This window comes from Bombina bombina, unplaced genomic scaffold, assembly GCF_027579735.1.
Source record: "Bombina bombina isolate aBomBom1 unplaced genomic scaffold, aBomBom1.pri scaffold_982, whole genome shotgun sequence".
NCBI classification, from domain to species: Eukaryota; Metazoa; Chordata; class Amphibia; order Anura; family Bombinatoridae; genus Bombina; species Bombina bombina.
In genome coordinates this window covers 25,321-48,388 of record NW_026510686.1, presented here as the reverse complement: position 1 = coordinate 48,388, position 23,068 = coordinate 25,321, and the positions used below count along the sequence as shown (strand labels likewise).

At 42.0% G+C, this 23,068-nt stretch overlaps 1 protein-coding gene across 1 annotated transcript in view; it reads right to left on the bottom strand.

Moving 5' to 3' along the window:
• LOC128643315 (EH domain-binding protein 1-like) overlaps positions 1-22,806 on the bottom strand; it is a 60,102-nt gene extending 37,296 nt beyond the window's left edge. The window contains exon 1 of the mRNA XM_053696252.1: positions 22,309-22,806. Within this exon, the coding sequence (XP_053552227.1) occupies positions 22,309-22,326 (18 nt within the window). The 5' untranslated portion in view covers positions 22,327-22,806. The remainder of the gene's footprint in view (positions 1-22,308) is intronic.
• Between the last annotated feature and the right edge of the window lie 262 nt (positions 22,807-23,068).

The window sequence follows — 23,068 nt, the reverse complement described above, 5'->3', positions numbered from 1 at the left end:
ATCACTAGGACCCAATGCTATTGCTGGAATGTGGAAATCAATGATTAGTATAACAGTGAACAAATAGGGAGACATTTATTTGCATGCATCACTAAAAGTTATGGATAGGGTAATAAATACAGGCTGGCATCATTAGATGTTATGGATAGGGTGAAACACACAGATTGGCATCATTAGTTGTCATAGATAAGGTGACACACACAGGCTTGCATCATTAGATGTCATGGATAGTGTGACACACACAGGCTTGCATCATCAGATGTCATGGATAAGGTGACACACACAGGCTTGCATAATCAGATGTCATGGATAAGGTGACACACACAGGCTAGCATCATTAGATGTCATGGATAAAGTAACACACACAAGCTAGTATAATTAGATGTCATGGATAGATTGACACACACAGGCTAGCATCATTAGATGTCATGGATTGGGTGACACATACAGGCTTGCATCATCAGATGTCATGGATAAGGTGACACACACACAGGCTAGAATCATTAGATGTCATGGATAGGGTGACACACACATGCTAGCATCATTAGATGTAATGGTTACTGTGACACATACAGGCTTGCATCATTAGATGTCATGGATAGGGTGACACACACATGCTAGCATCATTAGATGTAATGGATACGGTGACACATACAGGCTTGCATCATTAGATGACATGGATAGGGTGGCACACATAGGCTTGCATCATCAGATGTCATGGATAAGGTGACACACACAGGCTTGCATCATCAGATGTCATGGATAAGGTGACACACACAGGCTAGCATCATTAGATGTCATGGATAAAGTAACACACACAAGCTAGTATAATTAGATGTCATGGATAGATTGACACACACAGGCTAGCATCATTAGACGTCATGGATTGGGTGACACATACAGGCTTGCATCATCAGATGTCATGGATAAGGTTACACACACAGGCTAGAATCATTAGATGTCATGGATAGGGTGACACACACATGCTAGCATCATTAGATGTAATGGTTACGGTGACACATACAGGCTTGCATCATTAGATGTCATGGATAGGGTGACAGACACATGCTAGCATCATTAGATGTAATGGATACGGTGACACATACAGGCTTGCATCATTAGATGACATGGATAGGGTGGCACACATAGGCTAGCATCATTAGATGTCATGGATAGGGTGACACACACAGGCTAGCATCATTAGATGTCATGGATAGGGTGGCACACACAGGCTACCATCATTAGATGTCATGGATAAGGTGACACACACAGGCTTGCATCAATAGATGTCATGGATAGGGTGACACACACAGGCTAGCATCATTAGACGTCATGGATAGGGTGACACACACAGGCTAGTATCATAAGATGCCATGGATAGATTGACACACACAGGCTAGCATCATTAGATGTCATGAATAGGGTGACATACACAGGCTAGCATCATTAGATGTCATGGATAAGGTGACACACACAGGCTAGCATCATTAGACGTCATGGATAGGGTGACACACACAGGCTAGTATCATAAGATGCCATGGATAGATTGACACACACAGGCTAGCATCATTAGATGTCATGAATAGGGTGACATACACAGGCTAGCATCATTAGATGTCATGGATAAGGTGACACACACAGGCTAGTATCATAAGATGCCATGGATAGATTGACACACACAGGCTAGCATCATTAGATGTCATGGATAGATTGACACACACAGGCTAGCATCATTAGATGTCATGGATAGGGTGACATACACAGGCTAGCATCATTAGATGTCATGTATAGGGTGACATACACAGGCTAGCATCATTAGATGTCATGGATAAGGTGACACACACAGGCTAGTATCATAAGATGTCATGGATAGATTGACACACACAGGCTAGCATCATTAGATGTCATGGATAGGGTGACACACACAGGCTAGTTCAAAACAATAGGGAATAGGGAGAGAAAAGGGGAAAAGAAGGGGATTAACTAGCACTCTTTCCTAATTAATGAATAACTAGGCTGACTATATCAGCTCACTCAGGTATATAAATTAAATAAGTTAAAAACCAAACTTTAATTAAATGTATTAAAATGGGTAAAGTACAAATCATCTACCCTTAAATAACACACAACCACTACCCATCACCTATGAGAATAAATTAGACCCACTGAAAACCATCCCCCTGTATTCCTGGCCGATAACTGGAATCGTCGGCTTCAGGTGCCAGGGATAGTAAAATCAGTAATCTAGCTGAGTACAAATGCGTTTCGGACACTAACACGGCCTTTTTCAAAGTATATCTTATTGCGGTGAAAGACAAACTGATTGTCGAAGACTCAGGGCTTTTAAACCCCATTGAAAGGCCAGACACGATCACGCCTCTTTATTGACCTATCAGATGAGTTCTGCCTCCGTAGGATGGAGGCGTGCTAGGGATTGGTGCCAATCATATTAGATTCAACATGCTGTGTTGTTTAGCCAATGATCTCTAACTTAGCATACACACCCATACGCTCTTACCATCTCATTGGGAGTAGTATATGTGGGCGTAAACTTGAGTAAGAAATATGTTATGTATTGGCAATACTAGTTGAATGGATACAGTACATGGCAAACGTGAGTGCTTGGTAAACATGGGAAACTTGACATGCACCTTATTAAAATGCACCTTTCAGTGAATTCTTGACCAGCTTTCACACAGATCGCTATTTTTCAATCTTATTATGAAGGGCAATTTTACTGTAGCAGGTTGCATAACACAGTAAATGATTATTTAGTATTACGGATCCTATCTGCGAGTGAAATATTAATGGTTAAACATCCAATCCCACGCACGCACAAATAAACTTACTATACCAAAACAGGCTAAAATGTTTGTTTATATTAGTGTTGTGATGATTGGTAACCAAATGATTTCACAATATTCAGGGTGCATATCAGAGGTTTAAACTTTCTAACTAATATATATATAAATGGAGCTATCAGTCCAAACCATTGTATTAATTATGAATTGTGGTAAAAAGTTATTTATATAACTTCCCCTACGAATAATAAACACTGAGTACATGTGCCAAAGTGATGTCAGTGGAGGTTTGATGTAAACAATAATTGTATATTTAAAAGACCCATATATTCATTATGTACGTGAAGTGAACGTGTTAATGATACACATACTCTGTATGCGTCGAAAGATCACTAAATTGGCAATATATTAATATCGACATAATCTATATACCTCTATTTCCCTGGGACAATGAATTTGTATCAGTGAAATTAAATGTGGTGAAAATTAATAAGCATGTCACATCTCCATATGTGGATAATGAAATTTCCATAAAATTAATTCAATGATGGATGTAAACTCCTATTAAATATATTATTCTATAGAAAGACCCAAAAGATATTATTTTCGTTCAGACCATAGGGCATAACGGATTGTAGTTTGAATATCCATTTCGCTTCTTTCTTTAATAGTACTTGCTCAGTATCACCCCCTCTGATACCTGTTTTGTATGATTCTAAGCCCCAACATTTGAAGGTACTAGTGTTGCCGTTATAGCATTGTAAAAAACATAAATTATGCTTACCTTATTATTTAATTTCCATCTGTGGGAGGAGAGTCCACGGCTTCATTCATTACTTGTGGGAATTAAGAACCTGGCCACCAGGAGGAGGCAAAGACACCACAGCCAAAGGCTTATATATCTCCCCCACTTCCCTCATCCCCCAGTCATTCTGCCAAGGGAACAAGGAACAGTAGGAGAAGTATCAGGGAATAAATGGAACAAAAATAAATTTTGGTCCGCCCACCGGAGAAACGGGCGGGAGCCGTGGACTCTCCTCCCACAAATGGAAATGAAATTATCAGGTAAGCATAATTTATGTTTTCCATCTTAATGGGAACAGAGTCTACAGCTTCATTCATTACTTGTGGGAAACAATTATCCAAGCTCTAGAGGACACTGAATTAAAAAAAACAGGAGGGCAAAAGGAGGCGAACCCTAAATTGAGGGCACCACAGCCTGCAAAACCTTTCTCCCAAAAGCTGCTTCCGCCGAAGCAAAGACATCAAATTTGTAAAATTTAGCAAAAGTATGTAAGGAGGACCAAGTAGCCGCCTTACAAATTTGCTCCATTGAGACCTCATTCTTAAAGGCCCATGAAGAAGCCACAGCCCTAGTTGAGTGAGCTGTAATCTTCTGAGGAGGCTTACGTCCCGCTGTCTCATAGGCCAAGTGAATAATGCTCCTCAACCAAAAAGAAGTGGAAGAGGCCCTCTGCTCCTTGCGCTTCCCCGAATACACCACAAATAAGGACGAAGTCTGTCTGAATTCCTTTGTGGCCTAAAGATAGAATTTCAAGGCTCGAACCACATCCAAATTATGAAGTAACCTTTCATTTGAAGAAGAAGGGTTAGGACATAAGGAAGGAACTACTATTTCCTGATTGATGTTACAATTCGACACAACCTTGGGAAGAAATACCAACCCAGTGCGAAGAACAGCCTTGTTGGCGTGAAAAATCAGGTAAGGAGGCTCACATTACAAGGTCGCCAACTCAGAGACTATGCGTGCCGATGCAATAGCCAATAGGAATAGAACCTTCCAGGAAATAATTTTAATGTCAAGCGACAAGCTGGTCCTCCACACCTTATGATAGATGCACAGAGTAACCAGTTTTCTGGCTTGAATGAGAGTATCAATCACTCTTTCAGAAAAAAACCTCTCTTGGCTAGGACTAAGCGTTCAATCCCCACGCAGTCAGCTTCAGAGAATCAAGATTTTGATGTAGAAAGGGACCCTGAACCAGCAGATCTCTGCGACAGGGTAACCTCCATGGAGGAGACGATAACATCCCCACCAGATCGCAAGTCACATCCTCTGTGGCCACAACAGAGCAATTAGAATAGCCGAAGTTTGTTTCTGCTTGATGGGGCCACTACTCGAGGTAGAAGTGGTAATGGTGGAAATATGTAGACTAGGTTGAACTTCTAAGGCACCGCTAAGGCATCTCTTAGCTCTGCCTGGGTATCCCTAGACCATGGCCCATATATGAGTAGCTTGAAGATGAGTCTGGACGCCATGAGATCTATCTCTGGCGTCCCCCATCTGATGCAGATCTCCACAAACACTTTGCGATGGAGAGACCATTCCCCCGGGACGACCCCAGAAAGGGCCAAGCATTCAGAGTGTTGAAGATCGCTCAAAGTTCCAGGATATTGATTGGGAGAAGCAACTCCTTTCAAGTCCACCCGCCCTGTGCCTTCCTGGCACCCCAAACAGTTCCCCATCCTGACAGACTTGCGTCAGTGGTCACAATCTCCCAGGATGGTCTCAAGAAGGATGTCCCCTGGGACAATTGGTCCGGACAGATCCACCAAGAGAGGGTTTCCCTCGTTCGGTTGTCGAGAGAGATCTGTTGGGATAGATTTGAGTGATCGCCGTTCTATTGTCTCAACATGCACAACTGAAGAGGACGGAGATAGAACCTGTTGTATGGAATGACATCTATGCTGGATACCATGAGCCCAACCACCTCCATACACCGGGCCACAGATGGCCTTGAGGAGGTCTGAATGGCAAGACTGCTGGATGCAATCTTGCAACGTCTCTGATCTGTCAGGAAAATCTTCATGGATATGAAATCTATCATCGTGCCCAAAAATTCCACTCTGTTGCTGGGACCCAGGGAACAATTTCCTACGTTTATCTTCCATCCATGGGATCGAAGGAGAAGAAGAGCCCTTGAATAATCCTCTGCAAGACTGCAGGGTGGAGCCTGGACCAGGATGTCGTCCAGAGAAGGTACCACTGCAATACCTCTGGCTCTCGCCACAGCAAGCATGACTCCCAGAACCTTCATAAAGACTCTTGGGGCAGTCGCCAGGCCAAACGGTAGGGCCACAAACTAGAAGTGTTGGTCCAGAAAGGCAAATCTTAGGAACCTGAAGTGATCCTTGTGGATTGGCACGTGAAGGTAAGCATCCTTCAAATCTATTGTAGTCATGAACTGTCCCACTTGAACTAGGGGCAGAATAGACCTGATCATCTGCATCTTGAACGATGGGACCGACAGAAACTTGTTTAGGTACTTTAGGTCTAGAATCGGACGAAACGTGCCCTCCTTCTTTGGGATCACGAAAAGGTTTGAATAATACCCCAGAACTCTTTCCGCCAGAGGTACTGGTACGATTACCTCGAGAGAGGAGCGATCCCTTATGCACTCCAGAAAGGGGTCTCTCTTCTCTGGTCTTGATGATATGTTTGACAAGAGGAATCTGCCCCTGGGCGGAAGAGTCTTGAACCCTATCCTGTAACCCTGGGAGATGACCTCCAGAAATCAAGGGTCCTGAACATCTCTCATCCAGGCCTCCGCAAAAAGATAGTCTGCCTCCTACGCGATCCATATTGTCTCGGCTGGTTTTTTTGCTCTGCTTGGCCTTGTTCCAAGAATGAGCTGGCTTCCATGATCCCTTGGACTGCTCGGTTTTCACGGCAGGTTGCTGGCGTTGGAACTTGTCTGAACGAAAGGGACGAAAAGTACACCCCTTAGGTTTAGTCTTCTTATCCTGCGGTAGGAAAGCACCGTTGCCTCCCAGGCCCAGACTAAAAAGAACTTTCCCCTGAAAAGGGAGGGATAGTAATCTAGACTTGGAAGTCATGTCCACAGACCATGACTTCAACCACAGAGCCCTACGGGCTTGAACAGAAAAACCTGATGTCTTGGCATTCAGGCGAATAATCTGCATATTTACATCACAGATGAATAACTTAGCTACCCTTAAGGCCTTAATTCATTCCTGTATCTCCTCGAGGGGAGTCTCCACCTCCACCATAGCTGATAGAGTGTCACACCAGTAGGTAGCAGCCCCAGTCACCGCAGCGACCGCCACTCCCGGTTGAAAAACGAACCCTGTGAGCTGAAACATCTTTCTCAACATGGATTCCAATTTTTTTGTCCATGGGCTCCTTGAACGAAGAGCTATCTTCGAGCGGGATAGTTGTGCGCTTAGCGAACGTGAAGATAGCACCATCCAACTTAGGATTGGCCCCCCCGAGCTCAAGCTGAGAGTCCGGAACTTAAAACTATTAGCCATCTTAACGGGGACCAGGAATGTCTGAGGCACCACCCTGTCCTCGTAAAACCTATCTAGCTTAGGGATTGAAGGTTCCTCCGGTATTTTCGGTTCCAGAATCTCTAACGTAGCAAGCACCTCTTTCAACAGAAAGCACAAATGCTCCATCTTAAACTTAAAGTCTGGCTCCTCTGCAGCCGGAGGTCTAGATGTCGCCAATTCCAATCCAGAGAGAGCGTCCTCAGAAGAGTTGGATTCATCTTCATCAGCGGATAATCTATCAGAGACATCCAACGGAGTAGATGACCCCTGGGATGGATAGCTATGTTTCACCTTTTGCTTGCACTTAGCAAGGCGTGGTAAGGCATTGAAGGCCATGGAGACCGCCATTTGTAAGTGCTCAGCGAAATCTGGCGGCCAAAGAGCCCCTCCCCGGGAGGATTAGTAGTGCCCTGGGGAGCTGCATGTGTAATCGGAGATGAATGTAGGGAACGCACCTCGCGGGACGGAGAACCCTTTAGAGGTGGACGGCTCAGTTGTACTAAATATCTTTTTCTTTTTAGATACTGCAATATTATCAAAGCATGTGGAACATAGTTGAGCAGGCGGATCCACCGGAACCTCCTCACGATAAACAAAGGAATTAGATTTGGTTAAAGAGGGAGTACCCTCTAACATATCAGAGTCCTCCATAGCTTGCACCTTTATTATGGACTAGATAGAAATTAAACGGCACCTTTATACCCGAATGGCCGAAGCACTCACCACCTCCTACAGAGAAAACTCTTCGTCTCCTGCAACCGCCGGTCAATGAAAGAGGAAGTTAAAGAGGCCACACCGGGTCACATGGAGTGCCATGCAGGACCACCCCTGCACTATTGAAAAAACGCGCCAAAAAAAGTCTGCGTCGTATCTCTCTAAGGAAACCAGATTGTTCACACATTGACAGAGCCTCATCTCACACATGTCGCAGCATAAAACACAATAAAGAATATTATGCATAAATCCCCCCCTGTTCAATAATCCCCTTTCTGAGGATATTAACCCTTGATTCTATACAGATAAAAGGAGACACACTGTGACCCTGTCTTCTGGTGTTATCAAATGTGTAAAATGAAACAATCTTACCAGAATCTTTGCAGTGGAACAGGAACACTGCCTTCAAGTGTGATAGGGTAGTAGCATCGCTCCTAACATGGACCTGAGTGCAGAAAGCAGGCAGCGAAACTTGTCAATGCTGATTGCTTATGGAGCTGTTAATCTGAATCGGGATAGTTTCGCAAAAAGACTCTCCCTGCATCTCCGGACTCTAACTTTCATCTAAGCTCTCACTGAGAGGCTGACAGAACTACTTAAAAAGCCAGTCCCATTCTGAAGAGTACTACCATCCATAAGAGACTACTCTGAATCTTCCAACACTTCTCTGCCAACCTCCTGTGACGAATAGCAAAGAATGACTGGGGGATGAGGGAAGTGGGGGAGGTATTTAAGCCTTTGGCTGGGGTGTCGTTGCCTCCTCCTGGTGGCCAGGTTTTTAATTCCCACAAGTAATGAATGAAGCCGTGGACTCTCCTCCCATTAAAATGGAAAATGTCTAGCTACGCTGGTAATCTTTTTCTTATTTTCCACATCTTTACGTGCAGTCCTAATGTTACTTAAGTGTTCTGTCATTCTGGTGCCCATACATCTGGTAGTCATTCCTACATATAACAGATTGCAAGTGCATGATAAGCAGTATATCACATTTGTGCTTTTACATTTTACTGACAATGATTGCCTTTGTTCTTAACCATATCCTGGCACAAGCTATAGATCCCTTGTATAAAGGTGTTTTTTTAGTGTTCCTGACTGGGTGCTTCACTGAAAAAAGCTAATATGTGTAAATGCAATGAGGGCTGAGCAAGTAAAAACAACTCTAGCATAGTAGTGTGAAATGGGCCAGCAGCAAAAGGGTTAATATGAACGTCCCAATGTGACAAAATAAATTGTTCTAGTTCCTTAAAGCATTTTGTCTTTAAACAAATTCCCCTTTTTATTGTTTGTGAAAGTGAGTCACTCCAAATGAGGATACAGCTGATGAGCAAATCAAGCATATGTGCGTATGCTCCATTCACTGACCATATTTTCATCTGTGTTTAAAGGGACATTCCGGTCACAATTTAAATGCACATAGATGAATTACATCTTTGAATATAAACATATTTGCAATATAAATGTATTAGCAAAAATGCTTCTAGTAAAAGTTATCAGTGTTTTAGTATTAACATTTGTCTGTGCCCATGCACGTGAAGCATAGCTAGATATTCTCAGTGCACCAGCATTTTATATACTGCAGCTGCGCAGAGCACCAGTGGGGCTTGTATCATGTCAGCAAATTACAAACTGAGTCATTACCAGATGGCACAAGCACCTTAGGCTCTCTGAGCCGGTGCTGTGTATAAAATGCTGGTGCACGGTGCATACTTAAATACACTTTTGAAACAGTTATAACTTTTGCTAGAAGCATTTTTGTGAATACCTGTATATTACAAACATGCTTCTATTCAAAACTGAAATGCACCTGGTACTTTCCAAATTTGTCTGGAATGTCACTTTAACTTTTTTGAAGAAGTTTAACATGTCTATACTATAATTGCACTTGTAACGAGTCTGTCGCCGTCATCAGTTGTGTGCACAGCCAAACGAATCCACCTGGGCTGAGATTACATATGCGGCATCCCCTGCACAAAGTATTAACAAACCACATGCCCGAAGTATTAACAAAAACACCTAACCGCCCGCACCAAACCGCCCAACCACACAGAGTATTAACAAAAACACCTAACCGCCCGCACCAAACCGCCCAACCACAAGGAGTATTAACAAAAACACCTAACCGCCCGCACCAAACCACCCAACCACACAGAGTATTAACAAAAACACCTAACCGCCCGCAATAAACCGCCCAATCACACAGAGTATTAACAAAAACACTTAACCGCCCGCACCAAACCGCCCAACCACACTGAATATTAACAAAAACACTTAACCGCCCGCACGAAGTATTAAACAGCCCGCACAAAGTATTAACAAACCACATGCCCGAAGTATTAACAAAAACACCTAACCGCCTGCACCAAACCACCCAACCACACAAAGTATTAACAAAAACACCTAACCGCCCGCACCAAACCACCCAACCACATGTAGTATTATCAAAAACACCTAACCACCCGCACCAAACCGCCCAACCACACAAAGTATTAACAAAAACACCTAACCACCCGCACCAAACCGCCCAACCACACAAAGTATTAACAAAAACACCTAACCACCCGCACCAAACCGCCCAACCACACGAAGTATTTACAAAAACACCTAACCACCCGCACCAAACCGCCCAACCACACAAAGTATTAACAAAAACACCTAACCGCCCGCACCAAACCGCCCAACCACATGAAGTATTAACAAAAACACCTAACCACCCGCACCAAACCGCCCAACCACACAAAGTATTAACAAAAACACCTAACCGCCCGCACCAAACTGCCCAACCACACGAAGTATTAACAAAAACACCTAACCGCCCGCACCAAACCGCCCAACCACATGAAGTATTAACAAAAACACCTAACCGCCCGCACCAAACCACCCAACCACACAAAGTATTAACAAAAACACCTAACCGCCCGCACCAAACCACCCAACCACATGAAGTATTAACAAAAACACCTAACCGCCCGCACCAAACCGCCCAACCACATGAAGTATTAACAAAAACACCGAACCGCCCGCACCAAACCACCCAACCACACAAAGTATTAACAAAAACACCTAACCGCCCGCACCAAACTGCCCAACCACATGAAGTATTAACAAAAACACCTAACCGCCCGCACCAAACCATCCAACCACACGAAGTATTAACAAAAACACCTAACCGTCCGCACCAAACCGTCCAACCACACGAAGTATTAACAAAAACACCTAACCGCCCGCACCAAACCGTCCAACCACACGAAGTATTAACAAAAACACCTAACCGCCCGCACCAAACCGTCCAACCACACGAAGTATTGACAAAAACACCTAACCGCCCGCACCAAACCGTCCAACCACAGGAAGTATTAACAGAAACACTTAACCGCCCGCACAAAGTATTAAACGGCCCGCACACACGTAGTATTAACAAAAACATCTAACCACCCACACAAAGTATAAAACCAACAGCCCGCACAAAGTTTTAACAAAAACACCTAACTACCCGCACAAAGTATTAACAAACCGTCCGCACGAAGTACGAACGCAATATGTACCTCTCAACCGCCACCGCCCCACAACAATAACTAAATAAAATGTATTAACCTCTAATCCGCCATTCACCCACATCGCAATCTAATAAAGTGATTAACCCCTAATCCACCATTTATTCACAACGCAAATAACCAAATTAAAATATTAAGCCCTAAACCGCAAACCCCCCACAACGCCAAATACCCAATTACACTATTAACCCCTAAACCGCCAAACCCCACAATGCTAAGAATTAATCTAATCGCTATGCCCCCTAATTTAACACCCCCTAAATAAACCCTAATTACATAAAATAAAAAAAGACCATCTTCTTAATAAATTAATTAAAAAGTACCAAAAGTACCAAAATCCTAACTTAAAAATAAAATAAAAAACCTAACATTACACTACAAAAATCTAATATTACAAAAAGCAAAAAAAAATAATCTAAAATTGCAGAAAAAATAAACAAAATTATTTAAAATCATTTTTTAAACCTAATCTAATACCACTATAAAAATAAAAAAAGCCCCCTCCAAAATAAAAACACCCCCTAATCTAACACTACACTACCAATAGCCCTTAAAGGGACATGAAAGACAAATTTTTTCTTTCATGATTTAGACAGAGCATACAATTATAAACAACTTTCTAATTTACTTCTATTATCTATTTTGCTTCATTCTCTTGCTATTCTTTGCTGAAAAGCATATCTAGATATTCTTAGTAGCTGCTGATTGGTAGCTCCACATAGATGCCTCCTCTGATTGGTTCACCATGTGCATCGCTATTTCTTCATTAAAGAATATCTAAAGAATGAAGCAAACTAGGTAATAGAAGTAAATTGGAATGTTGTTTAAAATTATATTCTCTACCTTAATCATGAAAGAAAATGTTTGGGTATAGTGTCCCTTTAAAAGGGCCTTTTGTAGGGCATTGCCCTAAAGTGATCAGCTCTTTTACTTAAATAAAGTACCAATTACCCCTAAAAGTAAACGCCTCACCCACCAAACCCCCCAAAATAAAAAACCTAACATTAAAAAAACCTATGCTACCCATTGCCCCTAAAGGGGCATTTCTATGGGCATTGCCCTTAAAAGGGTAATCAGCTCTTTTGCTGCCCAGTAAAATAAAAAATCCCTAATCTAAAACAAAACACCCCAATTTTTTTTTTTTACCTAAATCTAACCCCGAAATAGGTACTCACCATTTCTGAAGTCCGGAGGTGAAGGTCTTCTTCCGGGCAGCTCCATCTTCATCCAGCGCGGGGGACATCTTCTATCTTCATCTGGAGCGAAGGAGGCGCAGAGTTGAGGTGGCCGCAGAGCAGGAACGGCCAATAGGATTTCAGTAGCTCTCATTCTATTGGCTGATTTGAAAATTTCAGCCAATAGGAACGCAAGGTACCCTAAATATAAAACGGATACCTTGCAGTCAATCTTTAGTGTGCGGCGCCGATGGCATGAAGAGGATCCTCCACGCCGTTCTTGCTCAGCGACCGCTGTTCATGCTCCGCGGCCACCTCCGCTCCACGCCGCCTTTGCTCCGGATGAAGACAGAAGATGTCCGCACGCTAGATGAAGATGGAGCTGCCTGGAAGAAGACCTTCACCTCCGGACTTCAGGAATGGTAAGTAACTATTTCAGGGTTAGACTTAGGTTGTTTTTTTGGGGTGGGTTTATTTTTTAGATTAGGGATTTTTTATTTTAATGGGCAGCAAAAGAGCTGATTGCCCTTTTTACGGCAATGCCCATACAAATGGCCCTTTAGGGGCAATGGGTAGCTTAGGTTTTTTTATTTTGGTGGTTTTGGTGGGGGGCGGGGATTACTTTTAGGGGGTAAGTTGTACTTTTTTTTTAAAAGTAAAAGAGCTGTTTGCTTTAGGGCAATGCCCTACAAAAGGTCATTTTAAGGGCTATTGGTAGTTTAGTGTTAGATTAGGGGGTGTTTTTATTTTGGGGAGGCTTTATTTGTTTTTAAAGGGTTATTAGATTAGGTTTAACTTTCATTATTTTGGATCATTTTGTTTATTTTATTGTAATTTTAGATGTATTTATTTTTTGAAATATTAGAAGGCTAGATTACGAGTTGTGCGTTATGAGTGAAAAAGCATTGTTATGGCTCTTTTTCACTAACGCTGCTATTACGAGTCTTGTAAGTACCGCTGTACCGCACACTTTTTTGGCCGTTACACAACGTAACTACCGCACTTTTCAAAAAGTCATTTTTCAATGGGACTTCCACAGCGCCGGTATTACGAGTTTGCCTGCCCGGCCAAAAAGTGAGCGGTACAGCCTATAACTACAAGATCTGAATCAATTGAAAATCAGTAGTTATGAATTTTATGTTACAAAGCTGTACCATAAAACTCATAAAAAAACTGCTACAAAGTACACTAACACCCATAAACTACCTATTAACCCCTAAACCGAGGCCCTCCCGCATCGCAAACACTAAAATACATTTATTAACCCCTAATATGCCGCTCCGTACATCGCCGCCACTATAATAAACATATTAACCCCTAAACCGCCGCACTCCCGCATCGAAAACACTAGTTAAATATTATTAACCCCCTAAACTGCTGCCACCAATGTCGTCACCACCGACATTCACTTATTAACCCCTAATCTGCTGTCCCCAAAATCGCCGCCAGCTAACTACACTTATTAACCCTACTCTGCTGCCCCCAAAGTCGCCGCCACTATACTAAAGTTATTAACCCTTAAACCTAACCCCAAGTCTAACCCTAACCCTAACGTAACCCTAACACCCACTAACTTTAACATAATTAAAATAATTCCAAATAAAAATTACAATTAATACCTAAATTATTCCTATTTAAAACTAAATAAATACTTACCTTTAAACTAAAACCTAAGATAGCTACAATAGAACTAATAGTTATATTGTATCTAGCTTATGTTTTATTTTTATTTCACAGGCAAGTTTGTATTTATTTTAACTAGGTAGACTAGTTAGTAAATAGTTAACTATTTACTAACTACCAAGCTAAAATAAATACAAAGTTACCTGTAAAATAAAACCTAACTTGTCTTACAGTAAAACCTAACCTTACACTAAAATTAAATAAATTAAATTAAAAAAAAGAAATTATCTAAATTACAAAAAATAATAAACACTAAATTACACAAAATAAAAAAGAAATTATCAAATATTTAAACTAATTACACCTAATCTAATAGCCCTATCAAAATAAAAAAGCCCCCCCAAAATAAAAAAACCTAGCCTACACTAAACTGCCAATGGCCCTTGAAAGGGTCTTTTGAGTGGCATTGCCCCAAAGAAATCATCTCTTTTACCTGCAAAAAAAAAAATACAACCAACCCCCCAACAGTAAAACTCACCACCCACACAACCAACCACCCCCCAAATAAAAACCTACCTAAAAAAACCTAAGCTCCCCATTGCCCTGAAAAGAGCATTTGGATGGGCATTGCCCTTAAAAGGGCATTTAGCTCTTTTACGGTGCCCAAAGTCCCTAATCTAAAAATAAAACCCAGCCAATAAACCCTTAAAAAACCTAACACTAACCCCCGAAGATCCACTTACAGTTTTTGAAGACCGGACATCCATCCTCATCTAGCCAGGAGAAGTCAGGACAGAAGTCTTCATCCAGACGGCATCTTCTATCTTTATCCTTCTGACGCGGAGCGGCTCCATCTTCAAGACATCTGGCGCGGAGCATCCTCTTCTTTCGATGGCTATTGAAGAATGAAGTTTCCCTTTAAATGACGTCATCCAAGATGGCGTCCCTTAAATTCTGATTGGCTGATAGAATTCTATCAGCCAATCAGAATTAAATGGTAAAAAATCCTATTGGCTGATGCAATCTGGCTGAGAGTTTTTTTATTTTAATTTAATCTTAGTTTTTTATGTAATGTTAGGTTTTTTTTATTTTAATTTTAAGTTAGGATTTTTCTATTTTGGTACTTTTTAACTAATTTATTATGAAAATAGTTTTTTTATATTTTAAGTAATTGGGGTTACCTTAGGGGGTGTTAGGTTAGGGGGCTTAGTGATTATTTTAATTCTTAGCGTTGTGGGGAGATGGCGGTTTAGGGGTTAACAGTGTAATTAGGTAGTTGGCGCTGTGGGGGGTTTGCGGTTTCAAAGTTAATAGTGTAATTCGGTAGTTGGCATTGTGGGTTGTTTGGGGGTTTAGGGGTTAATATTGTAATTAGGTTATTTGCGCTGTTGGTGAATATCGGATTAGGGGTTAATCACTTTATTAGGTAGATTGCGATGTGGTGAATGGCGGATTAGGGGTTAATAAATGTATTATGTACTTTGCGATGTGGGGGATGGCGGATTAGGGGTTAATACATTTTATTTAGCGCAGGTGTGTGGGACCGCTGCACTACAGAAAATGGCCCGTTTATACAGGCTTTACCACTAGTAGAAAAATAATGGAATTTGTTTAACAATATACACTTCATTATCCCTTACAATTTGAGAAACTCATTGTAGATTTAAGTAACGTGTGTCTCACTGTGCAGTGATTCTCACAGCAAAAATGGCCGTCCTTATTTGGTTGAATTTTTATTGAGTATTCGTCAGCCCATAAGCCAGGACATAGTTCCTCATTTAAGCCGCTACACTGCAAACTAATAAAGCTAAAAATACTCTGTGCTTCAAATTGCATAAATTTTCTGTTCCCTCTGTTTCCTTTCTGATAAACCTTTGCAAATTCCTTTTTTTTTTTTTTAGTATCTGGCAACTTTGTTTTTGTGGATCTGAGTTTATTGTATAAAAACACTTTTTAAACATGATATTAAAATATTGTTAACTAGTACATGATTGTATATGATGCTGGAAATGTTTAGAAATACATTTCCTATTAAAAGACACAAAGTAATAGCGACTAGAAAGACAAAACAATACTGATTATTTAACGCAATAATTTGCAACCTCAAGGAAGTGCCTTGGCTGTTTAATGTGAACGATTCGTTGATGACTATCATTAAGTCCTGTTTAAATAGGGAACATAATGATTAGTGTGTGAACATTTGCGCAATGAGCTGTGCTTCCGTCTCTAGTGAGACCATTATCATACGAATTGCGTATTACTAAAAAGAAGCGTACATTATGTGAGTGCCTGGCTATAAAGCACAATGCCTAAAATGACAAACAGAAAGCCATTCATTACTGTAATATATTAGAAATGTTTATAGATATAAAACTGATTTCATTGTCAACCTGGACTTGTCATGTGCTGCTAATACCTCTTCCTATACACCCAGCATCTACTGACCTTACCTGCTGCTAATACCTCTTCCTATACACCCAGCACCTACTGACCTTACCTGCTGCTAATAACTCTCCCTATACACCCAGCACCTACTGACCTTACCTGCTGCTAATACCTCTTCCTATACACCCAGCACTTACTGACCTTACCTGCTGCTAATACCTCTCCCTATACACCCAGCATATACTGACCTTACCTGCTGCTGATACCTCTTCCTATACACCCAGCATCTACTGACCTTACCTGCTGATGATACCTCTTCCTATACACCCAGCATCTACTGACCTTACCTGCTGCTAATAACTCTTCCTATACACCCAGCACCTACTGACCTTACCTGCTGCTAATACCTCTTCCTATACACCCAGTACCTACTGACCTTACCTGCTGCTAATACCTCTTCCTATACACCCAGTACCTACTGACCTTACCTGCTGCTAATAACTCTTCATATACACCCAGCACCTACTGACCTTACCTGCTGCTAATAACTCTTCCTATACACCCAGCACCTACTGACCTTACCTGCTGCTAATATCTCTTCCTATACACCCAGTACCTACTGACCTTACCTGCTGCTAATAACTCTTCCTATACACCCAGCACCTACTGACCTTACCTGCTGCTAATATCTCTTCCTATACACCCAGCAACTACTGACCTTACCTGCTGCTAATACCTCTTCCTATACACCCAGCACCTACTGACCTTACCTGCTGCTAATACCTCTTCCTATACACCCAGCACCTACTGACCTTACCTGCTGCTAATACCACTTCCTATACACCCAGCACCTACTGACCTTACCTGCTGCTAATACCTCTTCCTATACACCCAGCACCTACTGACCTTACTTGCTGCTAATACCTCTTCCTATACACCCAGCACTTACTGACCTTACCTGCTGCTAATACCACTTCCTATACACCCAACACCTACTGACCGTACCTGCTGCTAATACCTCTTCCTATACACCCAGCACCTACTGACCTTACCTGCTGCTAATACCTCTTCCTATACACCCAGCACCTACTGACCTTACCTGCTGCTAATACCTCTTCCTATACACCCAGCACCTACTGACCTTACCTGCTGCTAATACGTCTTCCTATACACCCAGTACCTACTGACCTTACCTGCTGCTAATACCTCTTCCTATACACCCAGCACCTACTGACCTTACCTGCTGCTAATACCTCTTCCTATACACCCAGCACCTACTGACCTTACCTGCTGCTAATACCTCTTCCTATACACCCAGCACCTACTGACCTTACCTGCTGCTAATACCTCTTCCTATACACCCAGCACCTACTGACCTTACCTGCTGCTAATGCCTCTTCCTATACACGAAGTACCTACTGACCTTACCTGCTGCTAATACCTCTTCCTATACGCCCAGCACCTACTGACCTTACCTGCTGCTAATACCTCTTCCTATACACACAGCACCTACTGACCTTACCTGCTGCTAATACCTCTTCTTATACACCCAGCACCTACTGACCTTACCTGCTGCTAATACCTCTTCCTATACACCCATCACCTACTGATGTTACCTGCCGCTAATACCTCTTCCTATACACCCATCACCTACTGATGTTACCTGCTGCTAATACCTCTTCCTATACACACAGCACCTACTGACCTTACCTGCTGCTAATACCTCTTCCTATACACCCAGCACCTACTGACCTTACCTGCTGCTAACACCCAGCACTTACTGACCTTACCTGCTGCTAATACCTCTTCCTATACACCCATCACCTACTGATGTTACCTGCCGCTAATACCTCTTCCTATACACCCATCACCTACTGATGTTACCTGCTGCTAATACCTCTTCCTATACACACAGCACCTACTGACCTTACCTGCTGCCAATACCTCTTCTTATACACCCAGCACCTACTGACCTAAACTGCTGATCAATTTCATTGTTTACCCACCTGCAAATCATGTAAAATAATAATTCACAAGTCTATCATTAACCTTTGAGTTTTTCTATCCTAAAGGCAAACTACATCACAAATGTTTGACAAAACCATTTTTTATATCACTCATTTTTTGCTTTACCTACTCCTTTTGGAACCAATGATTATATTGTTTCCAAAAAAGCAAAAACAAAACCCCACACCTTCCCCTGAAGCTCATTAGCCGTATTACTGCTGAAGATGTTATACAAAACAGACACCAACTGATCCGGGCAATGCATTAGTGATCCCCCTCCTCTGAATACACTAATGAAACACTTATGTCTATCACATACAATCTGCATGGAATTCCTGCTTTTGTGTTCTTCAGATGAATGACCTTCATTTGCCTCTAAAAACTCTCCCTAGAATGCTTGTAAACAAACTATAGGCTCTCACCATACGATACCTACAACGTGCTCTCCACCGTTAGTCATTCCTGTGTTATTCTATGTAACTGATTCACTAAAGCTCCCTCCAGCCTCTCCAGCTGCACCAGTTCCTATGTTATTCTATGTAACTGATTCACTAAAGCTCCCTCCAGCCTCTCCAGCTTCACCAGTTCCTGTGTTATTCTATGTAACTGATTCACTAAAGCTCCCTCCAGCCTCTCCAGCTTCACCAGTTCCTATGTTATTCTATGTAACTGATTCACTAAAGCTCTCTCCAGCCTCTCCAGCTTAACCAGTTCCTATGTTATTCTATGTAACTGATTCAATAAAGCTCCCTCCAGCCTCTCCAGCTTCACCAGTTCCTTTGTTATTCTATGTAACTGATTCACTAAAGCTCTCTCCAGCCTATCCAGCTTCACCAGTTCCTGTGTTATTCTATGTAACTGATTCACTAAAGCTCCCTCCAGCCTCTCCAACTTCACCAGTTCCTTTGTTATTCTATGTAACTGATTCACTAAAGCTCTCTCCAGCCTATCCAGCTTCACCAGTTCCTGTGTTATTCTATGTAACTGATTCACTAAAGCTCCCTCCAGCCTCTCCAGCTGCACCAGTTCCTTTGTTATTCTATGTAACTGATTCACTTAAGCTCCCTCCAGCCTCTCCAGCTTCACCAGTTTCTATGTTATTCTATGTAACTGAATCACTAAAGCTCCCTCCAGCCTCTCCAGCTTCACCAGTTCCTATGTTATTCTATGTAACTGATTCACTAAAGCTCATTCCAGCCTCTCCAACTTCACCAGTTCCAATGTTATTCTATGTAACTGATTCACTAAAGCTCCCTCCAGCCCCTCCAACTTCACCAGTTCCTATGTTATTCTATGTAACTGATTCACTAAAGCTCCCTCCAGCCCCTCCAGCTTCACCAGTTCCTATGTTATTCTATGTAACTGATTCACTAAAGCTCCCTTCAGCCTCTCCAGCTTCACCAGTTCCTATGTTATTCTATGTAACTGATTCACTAAAGCTCCCTCCAGCCTCTCCAGCTTCACCAGTTCCTATGTTATTCTATGTAACTGATTCACTAAAGCTCCCTCCAGTCTCTCCAGCTTAACCAGTTCCTATGTTATTCTATGTAACTGATTCACTAAAGCTCTCTACAGCCTCTCCAGCTTCACCAGTTCCTATGTTATTCTATGTAACTGATTCACTAAAGCTCCCTCCAGCCTCTCCAGCTTCACCAGTTCCTATGTTATTCTATGTAACTGATTCACTAAAGCTCCCTCCAGCCTCTCCAGCTTCACCAGTTCCAATGTTATTCTATGTAACTGATTCACTAAAGCTCCCTCCAGCCTCTCCAGCTTCACCAGTTCCTATGTTATTCTATGTTACTGATTCACTAAAGCTCCCTCCAGCTTCACCAGTTCCTATGTTATTCTATGTAACTGATTCACTAAAGCTCCCTCCAGCCTCTCCAGCTTCACCAGTTCCTATGTTATTCTATGTAACTGATTCACTAAAGCCCCCTCCAGCCTCTCCAGCTTCACGAGTTATTATGTTATTCTATGTAACTGATTCACTAAAGCTCCCTCCAGCCTCTCCAGCTTCACCAGTTTCTATGTTATTTTATGTAACCGATTCATTAAAGCTCCCTCCAGCCTCTCCAGCTTCACCAGTTCCTATGTTATTCTATGTAACTGATTCACTAAAGCCCCCTCCAGCCTCTCCAGCTTCACCAGTTTCTATGTTATTTTTTATTTTATTTTTTTAAATAATTTTTTATTGAGGTTTAAAAATCAAAGAAACAAAAAACATCAGGCATGATGAAATACAACCCACATATACCAATGAATAGAAAACCTAGCAAACAAGATGCTGAAATATAGCAAGTCTGTTACATCATGAATATGCCAGAAAAGAAAATACCATAAATAAACCTCACATTTCCTATTTTAGTTACATAAAAAGAGTAAATTTTAAACCTTGTATTCCGAAAAAAAATAAAAATAAGAGCTAATCATAACGCAAAAATTAAACACAGATATTAACTTATTACTGAAAGATCTTAGGTTAGGTGAGATCCTTCTCTCACCAACCATAGTTCGGCCCTATATAATAACATAACAGGGAAGGAGGGAAAGGGAAAAAAAAAAAAAAAAAAAAAAAAGCTCCCTCCAGCTTCACCAGTTCCTATGTTATTCTATGTAACTGATTCACTAAAGCTCCATCCAGCCTCTCCAGCTTCACCAGTTCCTATGTTATTCTATGTAACTGATTCACTAAAGCCCCCTCCAGCCTCTCCAGCTTCACGAGTTATTATGTTATTCTATGTAACTGATTCACTAAAGCTCCCTCCAGCCTCTCCAGCTTCACCAGTTTCTATGTTATTTTATGTAACCGATTCATTAAAGCTCCCTCCAGCCTCTCCAGCTTCACCAGTTCCTATGTTATTCTATGTAACTGATTCACTAAAGCTCCCTCCAGCCTCTCCAGTTCCTATGTTATTCTATGTAACTGATTCACTAAAGCTCCCCTCAGCCTCTCCAGCTTCACCAGTTCCGATGTTATTCTATGTAACTGATTCATTAAGGTTCCCTCCATCCTCTCCAACTTCACCAGTTCCTATATTATTCTATGTAACTGATTCACTAAAGCTCCCTCCAGCCTCTCCAGCTTTACCAGTTCCTATGTTATTCTATGTAACTGATTCACTAAAACTCCCTCCAGCCTCTCTCGCTTCACCAGTTCCTATGTTATTCTATGTAACTGATTCACTAAAGCTCCCTCCAGCCTCTCCAGCTTCACCAGTTCCTATGTTATTCTATGTAACTGATTCACTAAAGCTCCCTCCAGCCTCTCCAGCTTCACCAGCTCCTATGTTATTCTATGTAACTGATTCACTAAAGCTCCCTCCAGCCTCTCCAGCTTCACCAGTTCCTATGTTATTCTATGTAACTGATTCACTAAAGCTCCCTCCAGCCTCTCCAGCTTCACCAGTTCCTATGTTATTCTATGTAACTGATTCACTAAACCTCCCTCCAGCTTCACCAGTTCCTATGTTATTCTATGTAACAGATTCACTAAAGCTCCCTCCAGCCTCTTCGGCTTCACCAGTTCCTATGTTATTCTATGTAACTGATTCACTAAAGCTAGAAAACAAGGTCTCTTTAAAAACAAATTATTTCAGTACAGAGGAATTGGGTCTATGTGCTTGTCAGCCTTCATTGGTTTCTTTATAAATGGGGTAAGAGGAGATGGTGATACAATATACAAAGTGAGTCAGACACTACGCAGAGGCTAAAAGAGAATTAAGATCCGGTACAAACCCCTTCAATCTGGAACATCCATTCCTTCTCTTCAAAGTGATCAGACTGTGGGTCCTGCAAGACAAAGATAAAGATAAAACGCCTGGATCTGTCTCTAGCCCATCATCTGGTCAGCCCTGATTCTAATCACACACAGCAGGTTAAATGTCCCCTCTTCATTACCCTCCTCACTCATGTTAGCTTCCTCTTAATTACCCCCCTCACTCATGTTAGCCCCCTCTTCATTACCCTCCTCACTCATGTTAGCTTCCTCTTCATTACCCTCCTCACTCATGTTAGCTTCCTCTTCATTACCCTCCTCACTCATGTTAGCTTCCTCTTCATTACCCTCCTCACTCATGTTAGCTTCCTCTTCATTACCCTCCTCACTCATGTTAGCTTCCTCTTCATTACCCGCCTCACTCATGTTAGCTTCCTCTTCATTACCCGCCTCACTCATGTTAGCTTCCTCTTAATTACCCCCCTCACTCATGTTAGCCCCCTCTTCATTACCCGCCTCACTCATGTTAGCTTCCTCTTCATTACCCCCCTCAATCATGTTAGCTTCCTCTTCATTACCCCCCTCACTCATGTTAGCTTCCTCTTCATTACCCGACTCACTCATGTTAGCTTCCTCTTCATTACCCCCCTCACTCATGTTAGCTTCCTCTTCATTACCCCCCTCACTCATGTTAGCTCCCTCTTCATTACCCCCCTCACTCATGTTAGCCCCCTCTTCATTACCCGCCTCACTCATGTTAGCTTCCTCTTCATTACCCCC